Here is a 20,864-nt window from a genome sequence, read left to right on the forward strand (position 1 = left end):
AAATTTTTATGGAAAAGTGCCCCAGACAGTGTTTTTCGATTTTAAACTTTATGGAAACGACTCGGTGTCTATTTTTTATGTGTATTGCTGGGTCAAAATCGGCTGAGTAATATCAAAAAACGACCCGTGTTGTTGCCAGCTACTGGGACTCGATCGTTTAAACAGAATGAATTCACACTGTCAACCAATCTCAACAGATTGTATGTTTTATGCTGCACTGTTTCATTCATTTCTAAAGAAAAGAACACTACTCTTCAGATCCGAGGTTTAAACACTTTTATCCAAGCTATGCGAGCTATGAAAACATTGCATTATGGAGCGGACCTGCTGTGATGGTTAGAACACTTGACTACCCCAGTCAACCAGTGGTCGTATAAGATGTTGAATTAGATGATAAAGTGAAGGCGATATGCAAACATTTTACATACACCTAAACGGAGGCATGCACGCATATGGCCTCCACTTTATCATCTTATAAATCATATTATACGATTACTGGTTGCCTGGGTCACACCGAGGACCTGGGATCGAGTCCCACTCTCAACAAACTCGCAAAATGTGAGTTCTTCCTTCAGAAGGGAAGTAAAGCGTGGGTCTCGAGATGAACTAGGGCTGAAAATCTCGTTAATACAGATAAAAAAGCATTGCATTGATAGGCATGGGGATTTTTTAATTCTTTTTTATTTACAAATGCCACATTAATTTATTGTCATTCGTCCCCATACATTCATTCAATAACCCTCTCACTCATTCACTAACTCACTCATTATCGCACTCACACACTTGCTCACCTGCTCATTCACCCACTCAACAATCAATTTATCAACTCACTACGCCACTCTCTAACTCACTACATCACTCACTAGCAGGCTCACTCACTTTTTAACTAACACACTTATCGTGTCACTCACCCATTAAACTATCAACTCACTACATCGCCCACCAACTTATTCACTTACTCACTCTTTTACCCACACATCAGTTTACTATCAGTCTCACTTGTTCGCTAATGTACTAACTCATTAACTTTATGGCACAAATCCCAAATGGAGGAGAATATGCCTCTGGAGCCAACCTACTGATGAACTCACTAGCGAACTACATGACTCGTTCAATTACTTATTTACTTCTCAACTAGCTACATCACTCACCTTTACATTAAATCACTCACCGCATAACTCTTTATTTCCCTTACTTTACTCACTTAATCATCCATTCACTCACTAACAGATGCACTCACTTACTAACTAATCAACTCACTAACAGGCTTACTTACTCACTAACTCATTACTTTTTAATTCATCAATTCACTAGTTTACCAACTTACTTCTCCGTTTAAAATTTTGTTAATCAAAAATGAATCAAGTCATTAGGTACGAAATTTATATGTGTGATTTTAATTACAGTGTAATGTTGGCAGCTGTTCAAATTTATCTATGTTCAAACCCACTTGACCTAAAAACAACCTTAAATGTGAGTAATTTTATGTTTTATGTGACAAATGACTTGACTACTCAAACTTTGTATGTAAATTGTAGGTTACCCTGGAGATGAGTGAATAATCGCTCGAAACGTCGGCTATAATTGTTAACCGTTGTTTTATAAGTAACCCGATGATCGAAAACGTGACTGTAATTGCTAATTTCTCACTAACCTTCAAACTCACTATCTCATTAAGGTGCTCATTGACTCACTTATTGACTAATTTACTAGTTCACTCATTTTATCACACTCACTAAATCGCTTATTCACTAACTTACTCAATTATTTATTCATAGCCTTCCTCATTTATCAACTCACTCTGTTACTCATTATCTTCCTCATTTACAAGCTCGTTAATTAACTCACTCGAAATCTCACTTTCTGACTTACTCAGCAATTCACTCACTTGTACACTTACTTCCACGGAACAGATCTCACATACTCATTAAGCCAGCAGCTCACTTACTCACCCTTATTTACTCAATAATTCATACACATTTACTTACCATTTCCCTAATTCTCAAAAATTCACGGAACAGCACTCTGCTCTAAGCTATATAACTTTCTTAGTCTATAACGATATATCTCACTAACTCACTCAATCTTGAAGCAGCTCATACTCACCAAATCACTAACCTACTTTCTTAGTCACTCACCTGGTTTCTACTTCACCAATTTTTAAGAATGTGTTCATGCGTAAAGCATCTCTTTTGTTGTCTTTTGGCTCCGCGGAAAACAGATTTAGCAATCAGATCGGTGTTCTACGACGACAAATATTCCCCCAGATAGAAATGACTTTTGACTTTCGCATTTAGTGACAGAAAGAATGAACTGAGCGTCTTGTCAATAAAGGTAACAAACCGGAACAACAAAGTTACAGAAGTCAGAGCATTGAGAGTGACAGCACGACTACCACAAAAAAAACGAGCAAAAAAATGAACACGATATCGAGTCTTTTCCCGTCATATCCGACGGAAAATAGCCAAAAATTACAAATATTCCAACTTATCTCTGCCAATGGCTCATCAGATAAAAGCATAAAGATGTAAACTATCGATAGAACTGAAAATCGAATAATTACGCGAAATCTCCATTTACGAGTTGAAATTTTTCTCAGTTTTGCACACGACAAAGGCAACCGCACCAAATCAGTAACTAGCCGAATTGTTCACCATTTACTATTCAATTATCACTTCACCACACTCACTTGATTACCCAAACTTCTATTCTCACCCCACAAGCATTCTTTGACCCTACAAAGTTAATCAAATCAGTCGCTTTTCCCCGTCTGTAAAATCTTGTCTTCGTCTGGGGAGGATGTATTCAAATGTGTGCGTGGATTTACTGCATCGTATTTCACAACCACAGAGAAATATGTCTTCGTTGCACTGTGCCGGCGTATTACGATCCAGTGGGCAAAAATATTATTTGAAATTATTCTAAAGCTGTATCCATCTCAATTTAAAAGTTTCTGCTTAATCGTACTTTGAATAGGGTGCCTGTACCAGTTTTCGCACTACATAAGAAAAACTATTTCTACAAAAATAAGAAGAAGACCGACGAATGTTAACAATAAGTCAAATGATTGATTAGTTTTCATACTTTACAGGAAAAATATAGAAACGGAGCCAAAACTACTTTTAGTATTTATTACGGCGTGTGCCAATGATAGGAACCCTGTACCAGTTATGGACACATTTGTTAATTTGGGTTCCACTTCGCACTATTTACATGCATTCCTTATGGAAGTTGCCATAACTGGTACACTATGGCGAAATAGGGTGCAAGGAGGCCGAAAAGTTAAGGAAAATGATTTATTTCTACCATAATTTGAGCAAATTGTGAAGTTTGAATGATTGCAATCATCTTTTGTGATCGTGATTTGTTGTTCACGATTTTTTTCTTGTTGATTTGTATCTTTAAAGGTTGAAAATCAACTATGGCGAATTTGAGGTACTATTGCCATAACTGGTGCACTGAGCCTACCTGATTTGATTTGATTTGGATTGCGAAGAGTTTGATCGACTTTTCGTGTCAAATAGTAATTTTTGACCACGCTACTGCCGCTACTAGATTTATCGGCATTACAGTCCCACCAGTTTTTCTTTAAAAAAATAAAGTAAACTGATTCAATGATAAATACAAATTCTAACGTCATGCTGATGAATTCACTTTGAGTTTTCATTACACTTGTTCGTAGAGAAAGAAACAAGGCTGAATCTTAAAAGGCGTCCTTCTCAGTTTGCTGTTTTGGAACATGGGACAACTATGCTATACACGGCAGTCCATGTACCATAGCACAGAGAACAGACATTTAAGTTCGAACAAAAATACGTCGAAATCGTGTGTAAAGAATTCAAGTGTACTTCAACGCCACTAACTGAGACTGCCCCACATATAAAGTCGATTTGACCCCACGATGGCAGTGTTCATTGTTAAAAGATACTACCCCAAAAAACGATACGAGCGCCAAACGACCAAAAAACGGCGGGCACTGGAAACAAAAATGACAACACAACAATGTAAGTGATGGAACGCTAGCGCCACGCAACGGGAGCATAACCACATACTCTGATATGACCGTTACAAAGTTTTACACAAGGCAGAAAGCGAAGATAGTCGTCTGTTCTCTGTGACCATAGTGTCAGGTAGAAGGAGTGCCGGGAATTGAATTCAGGTTATGCCCGAAACAGACGTAGACTAGACGTAAACAGAATTCGAGGGACAATTCTTCAGTTAATATACAAAGTTTGAGTAGTTTACAGGTTACAGTGAAACTTTCAACATAATCGGAAAAGTATTTACGAAGAACGAGATGAAAATTAGAAAAAAAAATCGAATTGTAGTCGCCAGCGTTGCACAGCAAGTTGCTATACATTGATTTTATACCGTTTTTGGACCAGACTCGTGCACAGAAAAGGCGGCAAGGGAGGGCCTTTGAACTGTTACGGAAGACGGCGGAGGGCATCTAGTACACACAACTTCAGCAATGGAAGTAATCCCAGAACCCCTCCCTTGTGCAAAGGTTTGTTTCGGACTCATGACATAATTCTTCACCAGCTCACCGAGTGCGAAAATGCTCTAAACTAGTGTCACCAGAACAAAAGATCTGGGTGTTTCAACGACTTGTGTCTACAGTCGTTTGCTTCGAGCCCCGAAAAAAAAACAGCGAAAAAACAAAAATTGATTACAAAGTGTATGGAGACCACCAACTACAAATCCACTCAAGTGAACTGCAGCAGAAAACAACAACAACAACAACAACTTCAGTGAATATCTGAACCATGTGAGAAGGGTGAAACAACATTTTCAATCTGAAGCTTTTTCCTCAAAGCATTGCGACGCATCGTAACTCTCAGCAATCGCTCAAGCTGGAAGGATACAATAGTTGGAACACGTTGTACCAATTCCGGACAACAATCCAGACCATATAATCCGGACGGCACGCGATTCAACGATGAACTACCAAGCGGAGTGAAGTTCTGCAGACGTAGAACGCTCTACGAGACAAACGGCCCTGGACCAAACTTGTTGGAGAGCGTCGGAACACTCGGGAGAGGCCATGAAACACTTGGAATCCGGATAGGTGAGTTATGCTATTTTCACTTCATTCGTGCTAGTTTGCACCACTTACTATACAGATTGAACTATCTGTGAGACTTGAAGTACACAGGGCCAAATGTTTGACAAGGAATGAACTGAAGAGCAATCATCTGTTTGACAATGCTGGAAATCTGCTCGATTTCAAGCTGATGTTTGTCCACTGGTCAAGTTTGGTCAAATGTTTGGCCATGTGTATTTAAAAGCCTAAGTGATGTGAATTTGCATAAATGCGTGGAAATATTCAGTTCCTGAACAATAATCAAAACAGCACCGCGTTCATTCTACGAATGAAATGGGACAGTACAGTGCCAAAGGGCTTCATCGTGACACGGAAAGATAATATCACCGCTGCAGCTGCTATCGTTTCCTCGACGATCACCATCATACGTCTGCGATTGCCAGGAAAAGCTTGAGGTTGCAAAAGTTTCGTTCGACCCTTCTCACATGTATGATCCAAAACCTATTCTTCTTCGCCACCATGAAACGCTACAATGCGCAACGACCGATGGAGCCTTTATGGTTCATTATTTCACAATACGTACCACCAAAAATGGCCCGATTGGGTTTGTTTTGTACTGTCATATTCTAAAAATGTGCTAACTTAAATTCTTTGTGTATTTCACGCTCACTTAATCACCACTCGGAACAATGGACACAATCGGATCAATCAAATCAATAGGTAAGTCAGATTAATAATAGTACTGTATCTGTATGTAACCTTAACTAGCAGGATGACCACCACACGTGTTGGTAATCTACTTGTCCGATTACGGTCCAGTAGAATCCATACACACTTGATAGTGTAATAAACCCTTCTTTATTAGATCTGCATTTTTAAGATAACAGCCTATCGTGGCTCTTGTTACCGCACGAACTCCGCTATCAACGATGCCGTAATGCTCCAGTTAGAGGAACAATTTGATAACACGACTTGACCAATCTACGAACTACGAAGGGTGCCCATGTTGTTGTTACAGTTTACATGCTAGCGGCCGGACATCAGTTATTATCAGTTGTGCCAAAATAAACACACTAACGAAACGGTGCCCTGCTAAAAATAATCTAATCTTGTCGGTTCTTCATATATAACAACTACACGTATAACAACAACAGAGGCAAAATATAACCATGGTCATCACAGCTGGTGGTGTGTTGGTTTTATTAACTGCTTGTAACTTATTCAAATTTTACGTTAAAAACTACCTTCCTAACTATTTTGAAAACACGTTCAATTAATCTATTAGTAAAACATATTTCAGTAAGAAAAACTCGGTCTACATTTGCTAAAACAAAGAAGATTTCTGCTAAAAATGTATCCCGTAATTGTCATGAATGGAATCGATTATGAAACGAATGCAAACAAGTGAATTCCTGTTAAAATAAAACCATGAATAATTAACATTACCAGCTTCCAGAAAAGAATTCCTCCAGATGATTCTATATATTTCTGCACGAGTTCCGCTGGAGACATCTGCAGAAGTTTATCCTTGGTTATTTTCTCTGAGTTCTTACTTGAATTAATCCTCGGACTTCTCCGGGAATTCCTGTCGGAAATTCTGTCAGGAATCCTTCTAAAATTTAATCCCAACGTTTTCCTGAAATGACCCCCAGAATTTCTCACGGTATTCCATCCAGTGTTCTCATGGTAAAATCACAGACAAACAGACGTAACAGCTTGAACGATTTTCATGGAAATCCATCGCCCAGTTTACAATCACCTGGTGGAAAAGTTGCACGAATCACTGTGTTGTGCCATATCGTCAACAAAAGGCGCTAGTGTGAAAAACGCATAGAAAAACGATGCGCGCGCCTTTGGTCGTGAAATCCACAACTATAAAAATTTAAAATGATCGTTAAAAGCGTGGTCGATGGAAATTTCGCACGTGTTACGTCTGTTTGTCTGTGGTAAAATCAGAGCTGATAAGTTTAACAACTTCGGTGCTCCTATACTGGCTGGCCTTCATGTAAATAGCTTCAGTATTGCGCCCAAAGAACATTTATTGAAAATTTTCTAAACATATTCGTAGAGGAAAACCTGAAGAAACTCCGGGTGGAATTCCTAAAAGCTGGAGAAGTTTTTTAAAGAATTTCTGGAGAAATACTATAAAAAATCCCTTGTGTGGTTTCTGGAGAAATATATGCTTCACCATTTGTAAATATTTGTGAGAAAAAAAAACATCTTAAAAAATAGAATCATTTATGGCAATTCCTGAAAGTATCTGAGGAAAAAATCCTAAAAGTATCCTAGGAAGGAATCTTGGAGGAATTCCTGGGTATATACATAGAGGCATATCCGGATTGATTCATAAGGAAATCTTTGTACAAATCATGTAAGTGTCAGCGACACTGAGGAAGATTACAAGTGGTAGTCGAAATAGTACAATAACTGATTACCCGTGGCGAACTCGCCTAGGGCGAAAAGCCACGTTAATAAAGACAAAAAAAAACTGATTACACTCATTCGAAAAGGATTCGCTTAAAGGATTCGAAAAATCGGTACAAGATGAATTCCAAGATGATTTTCTGAACGAATCTTTTTAGATATTTCTGCAAGAATTCCTTGAAGGCATTCTGAGTGAATCTTTGGGATAAACTTGTGAATTTGGGAATCACTGGAGCAAATTCTGAAAAAAAACTTGGAAGATTTAATGGGGGAATTTCTAAGGAAATCCATGAAGCTATTTTAGAAGTCCTGTATGGCAGACTTTCTAAAAGAATCTTTGGAGAAGTATTTGGAGGAATTGCAGAAGAAATTCTGAGAGATTTTTTAGTTTTGCTGGAATCCCTGAAAAATTAAAAAAAAAATAGAATTTATTATTTACTGAAGCAATCCATTAAAAGTTTCTGAGAAAGTAAATGAGATGTTTAGTACAAGAATACTTTGGTGAGGATTTTCTAAAACAATACCATGATTCGCGGGAGAAAATTTTGAAGTAATTCTGAGAAAATTTTCCAAAGAAATCCATGCAGCAATGTTGTCAGATTCCCTTTGAAGGAATCTCTAAAGGGTTTTCCAAAGAAATTAATGACGAAATTTATTGCAACTTTTATCAAGAGAAGTTATTTCAAGGAATTTTAGGAGATTTTTTTTAGAGAAGTCTCTGAAGGAACTTCTGAAGAAAACTCTGAAAAATATCTTGGAATTAGTAAAGAAATTCTAGGAAGATAGAGGAATTTCTGAAGGGATTCCTGGAAATTTCTGTAAGAACTCGTGTAGAAAATTCTAAAGGATTCCATGAAAGGTATTCAATGAATTTATGGGAGGATATAATGGAGCAATCTTCAAATCATTTTTCGAAAAAAACCTGAAAAACTTATTAAAATCCTTATTGAAGGAATTTATGAAAAAATACTGTAGGATTTTATAAGAAAATGTATTGAGTTTTTCTTTTAAGATCCTATGGAAATTCATGCTGGCCCATATAGCCGAGGCGGTAAACGCACGGGTATTCAGCATGACCATGCTGAGGGTGACGGGTTCGATTCCCGGTCGGTCCAGGATCTTTTCGTAAAGGAAATTTCCTTGACTTCCTTGGGCATAGAGTATCTTCGTGCCTGCCACACGACATACACATGCAAAAATGGTCATTGGCAGAGGAAGCTCTCAGTTAATAACTGTGGAAGTGCTCATAGAACCCTAAGCTGAGAAGCAGGCTTTGTCCCAGTGAGGACGTTACGCCAAGAAGAGGAGAGGAGGAGGAGGAGGAAATTCATGCTAAATTTTCTTTAAACATTTTTGAGAAATTTCGGCAAGATTCCCTTAAGAAATTGATGAATCTAACCCTGAAGAAAATTCACAAATGAATCCTGTTTTTTTTTTCAGAATCCGTGAAGGTTTTTCTATAGGATATTCTTACAAAGAATGTGTGGACAAATTCTGAAGGAGTTCCTGGGGGAATTTGCGAAGGATTTTTCAGATAAATTTCTGCAAACATCTACAGTCTACCCCCGTTGGTTTGACCGCATCTAATCTGAACACTTTTTTAATTTGACCCCGCTGATCTGCACATCGTTCAAACTAAAAATGGTTCAAACGTCATTCTGCTCATGGAACGGAGTGAAACGGAACACAAAACAAAATAGCAAAAAGGGTTACCATCAGTGTGTTTTTCGATGCCCACAGGGTTACTAGAAGTTCAAATTAAAAATAAACCCCGTTGGTTTGCATGAGGTGCCGTTCAAACCAACGAGGGTAGACGGTACATGGATATCTGAAGAAATCTTTGAACGATTTTCTGAAGTAGTCTGTGAACAAATTTCTAAATAGATATCTTGAACAATTTCTGAAGAAATTTTTCATCCAATTTCTGATTGATTGATTGATTGATTTGTCTTTATTTAAGAGACTTTCAGCCCTTGGCCTACCAATTTCTGAACAACAAAACCCTGGATGGATTTAGTAAGAAATTTGGAAGGTATTGCGGAAGCAATCGTTTCTTCATGACATTTTCAGAGTATTCCTCTTGGGACGCCTCTCATGGTGAAATTGAGTAGGGAGTTACCTTGCGTTAAAATTTTACCAAGATTCCATCCGAGCTCTTGGAACTACACCTTACAAATTCAGGAAGTTATCCGAGTAATTTGGGAAGGAACTTCGTGAGAAGTCAATGTAAGAAAGTGGAAAAGAAATCATCAAAAATAATAGAAGAGTTCAACAAAGTTTATCCCAAAAAGAACTTCAAAATACTCCTGGAACAGTGTTGCGCAATTTCAAGATGATTAATACCTTACGACACTCACACTGACCCTCACATCAAATGACAAGCGCCGTCCAACAAAACAGAATCGAACCACGCCAAAGCAATTCATGCCAGCCCTTGTTCCAGGCTTTATCAACGACATTCAACGATAGCTGCGATCGTATCTTTTTCTTGAAACACACGATGAAACACGAAGCTCTGATTGCTTGTATTTTTGTTCCACGGCGTGGATTATTATTCATACAGATTAAAAAAAAAGCGTGGTGGGAGCTCCCCACGACATTTAGATGGTTTTTAGCAAGGATGAAGGCAAAAAAAGCAAATGTAGATGTTGAGTCTATTTTGTGTTAAGATGGTGATGGTGTCTTGGATAAAAGATTTTAAAGTTTCGTAAAAAACCCTCGAAGAAATCCTCTTGCAGAAACGTCAGTAGCAACTATTGGATCGATCCCTAGAGAAACTCTAAAAAAAAGGGTAGGAAACTCGTGTGAGTTACCGTAGTGATTCTTTGGGGAAAAAATCCTTAGAAATCTTCGGGAGAAATCTAGTAAGAACCTCTGATGAATTTTACAAGAGAAACCTGCCTAGAAACTCTGGGGAGTATCCCACGGAATGTGTTATGAAGAAATAGTACGGGTAACGGAATGTGTACTCTGAATACCATACCGAGGAAAACTTAACAGGATATCCCAGAATGTAGTCCTGCGGTAACCCCCTGTGGATCTTGACCGGCTGTTTGCAGATCAGAAGGAACTTCTCGTCCTGTTTTGATGCATGGGAAATTCCTTGCCTGAATCGCCGAAGAAACCGTTTTTCTTCTATCTCAGTACGCAGTTGCGAAGAAATGACAATTCAAATGGCAGTAATTTCTTGAGCGATTCCTTTCAAACACGAAACTGAGTATGAGAGAAGTCCAGGAAGTTTTTCAAGGAGGGAGCCTGGAAAGAACTTGTAATAGAGTCTCAGCAAGCGTTGCTATAAAATCCTTTAAGGATACGCGGAATGAATCTTGGTGGGAATTAAGAAGTACCTCCATACGGAATTCAAGAAGAAGTATCAAAGGAAATGCTGGGAGTAAATCCGGGAGGAATCCTCGAAGGCATTTCAGAAAAAAATCCCTTGACGAAATTCCTGGAGAAATAATTGTGCCTGACATTCGCAGCGTCTGAGCAATTTTTTTTTTGATCTTCATTCCCCGAGAAATATAAAATGGTTCTGCAAGAACGCTTTCAGTGGGTTCCTACCATGTTTTCCTGAGATTTCGTCTAGAAGAATTTCCTGTGCTTGATCGTGAATTCCCAACGACATTTCGTCTAGAATACCTCTGATTCGCCAAGAGTCTCTGCAGGTATTTATCCTATAACTTCTTTCAAAGGTTTTTCCAGAGCATGTGGTTTCTCCTGTTATTTCTTCACAAGACTTTTTTAGGGATTTCTTCCAGAGTTTGTCCGGGATTTCTACAGGTGTTTCCTGGATAGCTTCCGGAGTTTTTTTAGGGATGCCTCTCAGTTTCGCACGGAATTCTACGGGAGTTTCTACTTATCACTTGGAGCTACTCCCGATATTTCTAAAGAAGTTTTGTCACGGTTTTCTTTCAGTGTTGTTCTCAGAATTTCCCCATAGCTTTTTTTTGCAGAATTGCCTCCCACGATGCTTGCAGCGGTTTTTTAGAAGTTCTTTCTGAGATTCATTACGGTGATCTTTCTGTGGTTTCTCTTCGAGGTTTACCTACGATTCGGTAGAGTTTACCCCGGAATCTCTGCCAGAGTTAATTCCAGAATTTCTCTAAAACTTCATTCCGGGATTCCTCCTTAAATTCCTCGTGAGACTTTGCACGGAGCTCTAAAGTTTCTACAGTTATTTATCTAAAGGTTTCTCTTGGAGTTACTCCCGATATTTCTGCAGGAGTTTTTGCAAGGCCATCTTCTATACTTTTGCTGAGTTTTTTTCCAGAATTTTCTCCCAAAATGCTTGCAGTTTATTCTCTAGAAGTTTTTTTTCTGAGATTCATTACAGTTATCCTCTTCTGATTTATCTTCGAGATTTTTCTGGGATCTTTCAGAGCTTCCCCTGGAATCGTCACCCTGGGATGTCTCCTAAAGTTCCTCGTGAAAGTTTGCTCGGAACTCTCTTCGGCAATTTTCTCAAAATTACTTCAGAAGCTCTTCCCAGGATTTCTCGTGAAGGTTTTCTTGGGACACTGAAATAACCTTCTGAATTTCTTATGAGGAATACCGGGAGAAAACTCGTTAAAAATCTAGGAAATATCATGATTTGAGCAATTCCGTGAGAAATTCACGAAGTAACTTTGTGACGAATCTTAGGAAAAACTGTAAAAGAAATGCCATTCCAAGACTCTTCTATCAGCTCATTCGGAGGTTTTCCTGTTGAAGTTCCTCGTGAAATTCAGATAACCTTTTGAATTTCTTGTGAGGTATTGCAAAAGAAAGCTTGGACAGAATACTGATTAAATAACAACACGAAAAACTCTGGAAGGAATCGGCAATAGCTATAAAAGACATCCCACAATCTCTTGGGAAAACCTTTAAGAAAATGCCCATTGCGAGACTTCTTCCTCGAGATATTTTTGGTTATCACGGAGCTCTTTCCGGGAGTTTTTTTTTTTAAAGTTACTTCCGATGCTCTTCGCGGGATTTTTCCGTAGTGTTTTTTCGGGAAACCTAGTGGTAACACCTTCTAACGAATTATCGGAAAAAGCTCAGCAGAAATTCTGGCCAACTCACGTGAGAAATTCAAGGTGGAGGTCCCGGGAGCAACGATTGAAGACACTCCAGGACAAACGCTGGTAGAACTACCAGAAGGTAGAACTACCAGAAAACATTCATGTTAAATGGCGAGAAAAAATCTTGAAAGTATTCCTGAAATACTTTGCAGAGTAAATGCTAGGAGAATTCATGCGGGAACTTCAAGTAAGTCTTTGGAAAGCCTCTAAGAAACTGACGAGTGGAAATACAGAAGAGATCTCGGAAGAGTTCAAAAGCTTTTACCTGGGGTAAGCTACTACAGAAGGCTTGGATGCAAATCCTGCACAAATTACAGGAAGTAATCCTATTTACCAGCTAAGAGACAGACTGGAAGAAACTCCAGAAGAAATCCCGCCGAGAACTTTGGAATCGTTTCAGAGTATTCAATGTGGTTTCTGTAGTGTTTTAGAGAGTTTCAGGCGGTTTCAGGGTGTTTTCGGAAGTTTAAGTTGCGTTTCTAAAGCGGCGTTTAAAGAGGTTTTCATGACGTTCCATGAGAGTTTAGGGGTTTCGGGAGCGTTTCAGAGGCTTCAGGGGCGTTTTGAGGGAACTTAAGGTGATTGCAGAGCGTTTGAATGAGTTCAAGGGATCTTTCACGACGTTTCAAGAGGATCCAAGTGGTCAGGAAGACGTTTTAAGACATTTCCAGGAAACTTAAAGCTGAGCATCAGATGCGTTTCAGGATTCATAGGAGCGTTTTCATAGGTTGGCCGTTTCAATGGGTTTGCAGAGCACCAAAGAGTGTTTTAGGCGAACTTCAGAAATGTTTAAAGATTTTTTTTTATCTGTATTAACGAGATTTTTAGCCCTAGGCTAGTTCATCTCGGGACCCACGCTTTACTTCCCTTCCGAAGGAAGAACTCACATTTTGCGAGTTTGTCGGGAGTGGGATTCGAACCCAGGTCCTCGGCGTGATAGATGTTTAAAGATGTTTCAGACCGTTTAAAGAAGTTTCAGGGGCATTTCAAGCAGGGGGTCCCCAAGCGGCAAAACTGGCCTACTGCTCATCTTTTTCGTGTGTGTTACTGTCGATTGGCAACGCAACGCAACCTGTGCCTGATCGAATCTTGCTTGGAAATTTGTTTGTGTTAGCAATAGGGATGGCCCGCGAAATCGCATTGTGTTGTTTGAGTTGGCTTGCTCCATGCACGATAGGCGTAGTCTGTTCGAGTTTGACGTGCCTGCTCCCTCCCTGGTTTTAAGGGATCCCAAGCAGTTTTTAAAGCGCTTGCAGGAATTGGCAGGAGGAAGATTTCAGGCATGTTTTAAGGGATTGTGGGAGCATTTCAGGTAAGTTTCAGGGCAACTGTTCCATGAATGTGGCGCTTCAATCAAATAGTTCAGGGCAGTTGTGGTGCTTCTTGGTCCTGGAGCCCATGTAAAGCAACTGAAACCCCTGGAATCCTCCTGGAATGGTTTAAATATGCAACGCTTAAAAAGAATGGCAGGGGGTATAAAGGATGTTTTATGGGATATCCGGGTGTTATAAGGGATTTTGGGAGTATTTAGGTAAGTTTCAGAACAGCTGTTTGTTGATTGATTTGTCTTTATTAGAGAGACTTTCAGCCCTTGGCTGGTTCGTCTCTTTCCTGAGAAAGGTGAGCCAGAGGGGCTCACCTGGTAAAAAGCTACAAAGTCTGGCAGTTTACATATCATTCGGGTATGTGAGGGCCCAGAGGGGGCCCCCGGGGAGAAAAAATACATTTCATTTTTGTCAAAGATTTTGTTTGCTGCTGTCCGTTTTCCTTCGGTTTATGGTGCCGGTGATGTGGGCCCGAGAGGCCCACCGCTCACCGGGGGAAGGGGGTTGTATGCCGGTCAGGTTGTCCGTCCTATCCTGTGGGGTCCTGGGAGCCAACAGCTGTTTGTTGAATTTGGCTTAATTTTAGTTTTTTTCAATGTCAAGGCAGAGTCAAATCAATGTCAAATCAATAGATATTTCTTTAATTTGTTGCACCAATTGGTTTCAGGTCAAATGTGGTGTTTCTTAGTCCTTGAGCCCCCTGGAATTTCCCTGAAATCCCCTAAAACGTCCATGAAACTCCATGAACACCTTAAAAACGTTCCTAAAAGCCTTTGGAAACCCAAGAAACACTAAAAATCCCCAAAACAGCCAAGTGTATTCTATAGTATCAAAGAAAATATACTGATTAAGCAGAATTGGCACTCTCAATTAACCGTAAACAATTCTCGAAAAAATAGCTACCATATTGTCGCGACCGACATCTGACGAGTCCATTCTGATCGTTTGCCCAGCTATCAACTGGGTCGGATGACTGTCGCAAGAAAACTCACGAATCGAGGAAATGGCGCTCTGGGTGTGAGCCTCGGCCCGGCGGGGTGGGAAGTAACAGCGAGAGAATTTTTCAAAGCCTCGCTGCTACCGTCAGCTCGATCCAACTCTTAGTGTGTTGCACGCTCCGTGTCCGATGGAAGAATGAATGAAATGCGCTTCGCGCAGTTCGTTTTATTCAGTCCAATGCCCGGACAGGCGCACGCTCAGTGGGCGCTCGGATTGAGCCTCGGCCCGGCGGGGTGGGAAGTAACAGCGAGAGAATTTTTCAAAGCCTCGCTGCTACCGTCAGCTCGATCCAACTCTTAGTGTGTTGCACGCTCCGTGTCCGATGGAAGAATGAATGAAATGCGCTTCGCGCAGTTCGTTTTATTCAATCCAATGTCCAGACTAGTACACAGTGGGTGGGCGCTCGAAGTGAGTCTCGGCTCGGCGGGGTGGGAAGCAAAAGCAGACGGTGAAGTTTTTTTTTTTTTTTTTTTTCAATTACCGATGGGCGGAGCACAAACAACAGACATTATCCCGATGGCTTTCTTTCAGACAGTTTGTGATAGGTTTTCATTCTGTGAATTCCACAACAGTTGTTTTCAATGCTTTACATTTTATTTGTACATTTTTACAATTGTCAATCTCATATACTACAATCCCCTCCTCCTCTACTCTCATGAAATGATGAATTATGTGTTTTATTTTATTATTTTATTACTTTTTTTTTTTATATACATGGTTTTCTTTATTACCGATGAACTAATTGTTAATAAATCATTCTTATTTCTTTGTTGATGTATTGACTTACATTAAGTTAAAATAATAGCTATGACATCAATCAACAATTTAATTTATTATTTGATATTGATTTTCCTCGTTCCGCTTATTTTAGTCATATATGTTGTACAACACCATGTCTTTCAGCTTGCTTGGCAGCCGCTTCTCTCGTTGCGGCCGTGGCATTGGCACTACGGCGCTGCCTCCCTTGGATTGACCTCCAGGTACATCAACATTCGACGATCCATCTGTAGAAAGTAAAACTCAGTAGATTTATTCTTAGTTATTTGTTTTAACTTACCAATGTTTCTATCTTTATCGATATTTGGATATGTTTGCTGAAGATCCATATTTTGAGCTGCTTCGAATCTTTTGTCCACGCTCTCAGAGTGTTTCGAAATGTTACCACCTTGAAAATTAGATAATAAGCTGAATCCTTGAATAATAAAATTAAGAAAATATTTCACCTTTTTCTGACACTGCATCATTACTGGGAATGCCAGCAAAACTTTGAAAGTTATCAGAATTTTCCTGACAGTGGTCTTCGCAATCTTGGATGGCCCTCTTAGCATCCCCTACGTTCCTTGAATAAATCACTCCTCGGCTGCTTTTTACTACAAGTTTGGCTCCATCTCGTGCTATAACCGTGAACTTTTCAGGATTGAAATTTGAATCTGACTTATTTCGCTTGGTTTGCGTTAAGATGACTTTATCTCCAACTGCGAGGTCCGAATCTTTGGCATTTCTTCGAAAATCTGCATTCTTCTTGCTTTCGAGCTTCGAATACGCATCCTTCTCTCTGATATCTTCACGGTCCAGTTCTGGCGATGCTTGAGTCTTCCATAATCCAGGGAATGTTCCTCGGAATTTCCAGCCAACTAACAGCTCGAATGGCGTTACTCCCAGACGAGTGAGTGGCCGTACTTTATTGTGCATGTGCACGTATTTGTTCAGGGCTTGTCTCCAATTTACTCCATCCAATTTAGAGGCTGACAATGCTCGCTTTATCCCTTCGTTTTGCCTTTCAACAGCTCCGTTGGATTGTGGGCAAAGAGGAATCGATTTGCGGATCTTGATCCCTTTATTTTCCCAGGTCTGTACGAATTTATCGCTTTGAAAAGGGGGGCCATTATCACTTTGCAGCACCAAAGGATAACCCCAGTCGGCGAAGATTTTGTGCAGAGCCGTGATTGTGGAATCTGCATCCATGTGTTTCATCTCTATGACGTGCAAATAACGCGAGTATGTGTCGACGATCACGAGAAATTCTCCAAATCCAAACTCTTTGTCAGTGAAGAAGTCAATCTGTAAAATTTCCCACGGACCATAGGTGTTGCTGACAGTGAAAACTTCGGTGAACTTTCGGATCTTCTTTAGCAAACCCAGAGTTGATGTGAGAATGCTTTAAGAAATTTTAATCCAATTCACGTGTGAAAGTTCAATGTGTCAGTCTTTGTCGAACGAGTTTTATGTATGTAACGTTTAAGATACAAATTCAATAATTTTTCAATTTAAACATTTAGAAATTAGACTAAGATTTTAATTTGTGCATGTGCTATCGGTCGATACGTTGGTTATTATTTATGCTTTGTCAATGTCATTGTCAGTTGTCCTGTCATCTGTACCTGTCAATGTCACTGTCACAGCCTTATCCCTGCGAGAATTCATGGTTGCTTCAAGGCCGGTATACACCGAGTGATCGTTGCCAACAATCCCCGACCCGTATTGCTGGGAGGTCCCTCCAGCAGTATCGCAACTTTGTACCTGGATCACCGCCAATTTGGCTACCGGTCTCTGAAGAACTTTACCGTTGATTTGAACATCAGCGACCCGAACTCTGCCATCTTTTCCTGGATATATTCTAACAACTTTGCCTCGGGCCCAACTATTCCGCATACCTTCCTCTACTACAATCACTAAATCGCCAGGTTTTATCGGTGGGGAGTCTTCGAACCACTTGGTACGGCCTCTGATGTTCGGTAGATATTCCCTGATCCATCTGGACCAGAAGAGATCCAGCAGATGTTGCGCGTGCCCCCAATTAGTTTTGAGAGACACTTTCGATGTGATAGGAAGTTTGGCAGGCTGAACCACACCGCTGGAGCTAAGCATCACAAAATGATTAGGTGTGAGCGCTTCGTCATCTTCGGAATCCAGTGGAACATGTGTCAAAGGCCTAGAGTTGACTATGGCTTCCACCTCAGCTACTACGGTTCCAAATGTCTCCTCGTCCGGGTTTCTGCTTGTTGAGAGCACAGCTAGTCCAGTCTTCACTGAACGTACTAATCGTTCCCACGATCCTCCCATGTGTGGGGCGGCTGGCGGGTTGAGAATCCACTGAGTGTTGCTGTTGGTGAAAGTTTCGGCTAGTTTCCCGTTGATCCCAGCTATCTCTTGAATCAACTCCTTCCTTGCGCCGTGAAAATTGGTTCCTTGATCGCTGAAGATCCTTTGTGGAGCGCCTCTTCTCGCGATAAACCTTCGTACAGCCATTTTGCAGGACTCTGTCGATAAGCTGCTGACAACCTCCAGATGAATCGCTCTCACGGTTTGACAGACAAATAAAGCTATCCATCTTTTTACGTTGCTACGTCCGACTCTGATGAAGTACGGACCGCAATAATCAACTCCGACAAACGAGAAAGGTCGAATATACGGAGTTATCCTTGAATCGGGGAGAGGTGCCATTTTTGGAGCTTGGGGAACTGCTTTGTAGACGGCACACCAGTTGCACTTCCGTATCTGTTTGCGAATTTCTGTGCGCAAATTAGAAATATGGAACTTCTGTCGAATTTCATTCACAGTTGTTTCCACGTTGCCGTGGCCGTACCGACGATGGTAGTAATCCAAGACTAATCCAGTCACGTAATGGTTTTTCGGAAGAATTATCGGGAACCTCGCATCGTATGATACATAAACGGCGTTACCGATCCGTCCATCCTGTCTTATCACTCCTGATTCTCCGATGAAAGGGGACAGCTTCCGAAGGGGGCTAGTTGTTTCCAATTTCGCTGAGTTTGACTGTAACTTCCGTTTTTCGAGAGCGATTAGTTCATCGGGATAGGCTTCTTTTTGTACAGAATGCCACAGAAACTCTTCTGCCCGTTGTAGTTCTTGTTGCGACAAAACGATGTTAAGCTCAGCATTTTTACCACGGGATAAGTTTCTTATGTTACTGGTGTATCTGAGCAAGAACGCAGTTGTTCGTAGTAATCTCTCCCATTTGGAGAACCTTTCGTATTTGATGATGGGTTCGGATATCTTCCGATGGTGGGCATGTACAGCACGTAGTTCTTCAGCAGTGTCTCCTAGTGGGAGAGTTTTCGTCGGCCACTCCGATTCGTCCAGATACAGAAACTCAGGCCCGATAAACCACCGGCTATTCGCGTCGAAGTTTGGTCCTTTTGTCCATTTCGTTGCTTCGTCGGCTACGTTTAGGCGTGTTGGTACCCAGCGCCATTCGGATACGCAAGTTTCGTCCAGGATCTCGCTGACTCTAACCGCCACAAATTGCCGATATTTCCGCTGGTCCGACTGTATCCACGACAAGACTGTACTGGAATCACTCCAGATGACACGGCGACGTATCGGGAGCGTGTGGTTTTCTTGAATCGATTTCACTAATCTGCTTCCTATGACCGCTGCTTGCAGTTCCAACCGAGGTATTGATAGAGGTTTAATGGGGGCGACCTTCGATTTTGCGGACACTAACGCACAACGTACCAGACCACGATCAACTATACGGAAATAGCCAACACAGGCGTAGGCTTCCTCGCTAGCATCTACAAACACGTGCAGTTCCAGCGTGTCCAAACTCATCGGGGAATAGTTGGAGAAGTAACACCGTGGAATCCTTATGCTATCCAGCTCTTTCAGTACGTTCACCCAGCGACACCAGCGAATGAAGATCTGTTCGGGGATCTTCTCGTCCCAGCCAATGTTGCACCTCCATATATCCTGGATAATACATTTTCCATGTACCACAAAGGCGGATACTAGACCTAGTGGGTCAAAAAGGCTCATTACAACCTTCAAAACTTCACGTTTGGTTGGAACGATCGTGCATTCGATAAGCTTCGAGATACCGTCCCGAAACCGCGTTTGAAAGGTGAATACATCGCTTGATGGCTGCCACAGCATCCCTAAGACCCTTTCGGTGTCGGTTGATTTATCTACTGCAATGCTTTTGGAGACATCTTGAGGGCTACCGTCCCCGACCTGTCTAACGACCTCCTCCGAATTCGAGAGCCAGCTTCTAATCTCAAACCCGGCCTTAGCGTGTACCGTCTTCACTGCTATTGCGGTCGTTGCTGCTTCTTCCACGGAATCCATACTATCCAAGTAATCATCCACGTAGTGGTTATGGATTATGGCATCTGCGGCTTCCGGGAAGTCGTTCTTCCATTCTTCGGCGTTTCGATTTTTGATATATTGTGCAGAACATGGTGAACATGTCGAGCCAAATGTAGCGGCGTTCATAACATAGGTCTGAATTCCATCAGATGGCTTATCTCTCCACAGAAAGAGTTGACTTTGACGATCCTCGGGGCGTATTGAAATTTGGTGAAACATTTCCTTAATATCGCCTGTCACCGCTATTTGACGCTGCCGGAAACGCTGAAGAACTGCCGGGAGAGACGCGAGCATATCTGGTCCCTTAATAAGCATGGAGTTGAAAGACACTCCATCCACCTTTGCCGCAGCATCCCAAACTACCCGAATCTTCCCTGGTTTGTTCGGGTTCACAACGACTCCAAGCGGGAGGTACCAGGTTCTGCGAGGGTCAAACCCGGCCACTTCGTCCGTTGTAGTACGATGAGCATAACCCTTGGATACATAGGCAGCCAGTTGCTGCCTGACGTTTTCGTAAAGCTCAGGTTTTTTCTCTAATCTTCGCTCCAGGCACTTGAGACGCCGCTCTGCCATAGATCTGCTATCCGGAAATTCGAAGTAGTCGTAGCGCCATAGCAGACCCGTTTCAAAACGTCCAGATGAAGTGCGAATCGTAGTTCGCTGCAAAATGTCTCGAGCACGGCGGTCATCTTCTGATTCCACAACGGGTGCTGCTACCACTCCGGTGTTTTCGATAGAGAAGAAATCTTTTACGATATCGTGCAGTTCCCTGTCTTTCGAGCCAGAACATATATGCAGAAGACGGTGTTGATACGGTTCGTGCAGGTCCTCGACAGCTCCGTATATTGTCCAGCCAAGATTTGTCTTTGTCGCAACGGGTTCTGATGATCTTCCAGCGCGCAT

At 41.2% G+C, this 20,864-nt stretch overlaps 2 protein-coding genes across 12 annotated transcripts in view; one reads left to right on the plus strand and one right to left on the minus strand.

Annotated features, from left to right (window-relative positions):
• Positions 1-20,864, plus strand: part of LOC109422828 (sex determination protein fruitless) — an 883,045-nt gene that overhangs the window by 434,505 nt on the left and 427,676 nt on the right. The window contains exon 1 of one of the 11 annotated variants that reach the window (XM_062845502.1): positions 5,384-5,764. The exons of the other annotated variants lie outside the window; for them this stretch is intronic. The gene's annotated coding sequence lies outside the window, so the exon portion shown is untranslated. Of the gene's footprint in view, positions 1-5,383; positions 5,765-20,864 lie in introns of those variants that run through there. 11 annotated transcript variants of the gene reach the window in all.
• LOC134285193 (uncharacterized) lies at positions 15,724-20,864 on the minus strand. Its single transcript, XM_062845492.1, has 2 exons — positions 15,910-20,864; positions 15,724-15,856 (listed from the first exon to the last, which is right to left on the minus strand). Exon 1 carries the CDS (start codon positions 20,862-20,864, stop codon positions 17,190-17,192), a length of 3,675 nt encoding a protein of 1,224 aa, XP_062701476.1. The 3' UTR covers positions 15,724-15,856; positions 15,910-17,189.

This window comes from Aedes albopictus, chromosome 1 (assembly GCF_035046485.1).
Source record: "Aedes albopictus strain Foshan chromosome 1, AalbF5, whole genome shotgun sequence".
Taxonomy (NCBI): Eukaryota; Metazoa; Arthropoda; class Insecta; order Diptera; family Culicidae; genus Aedes; species Aedes albopictus.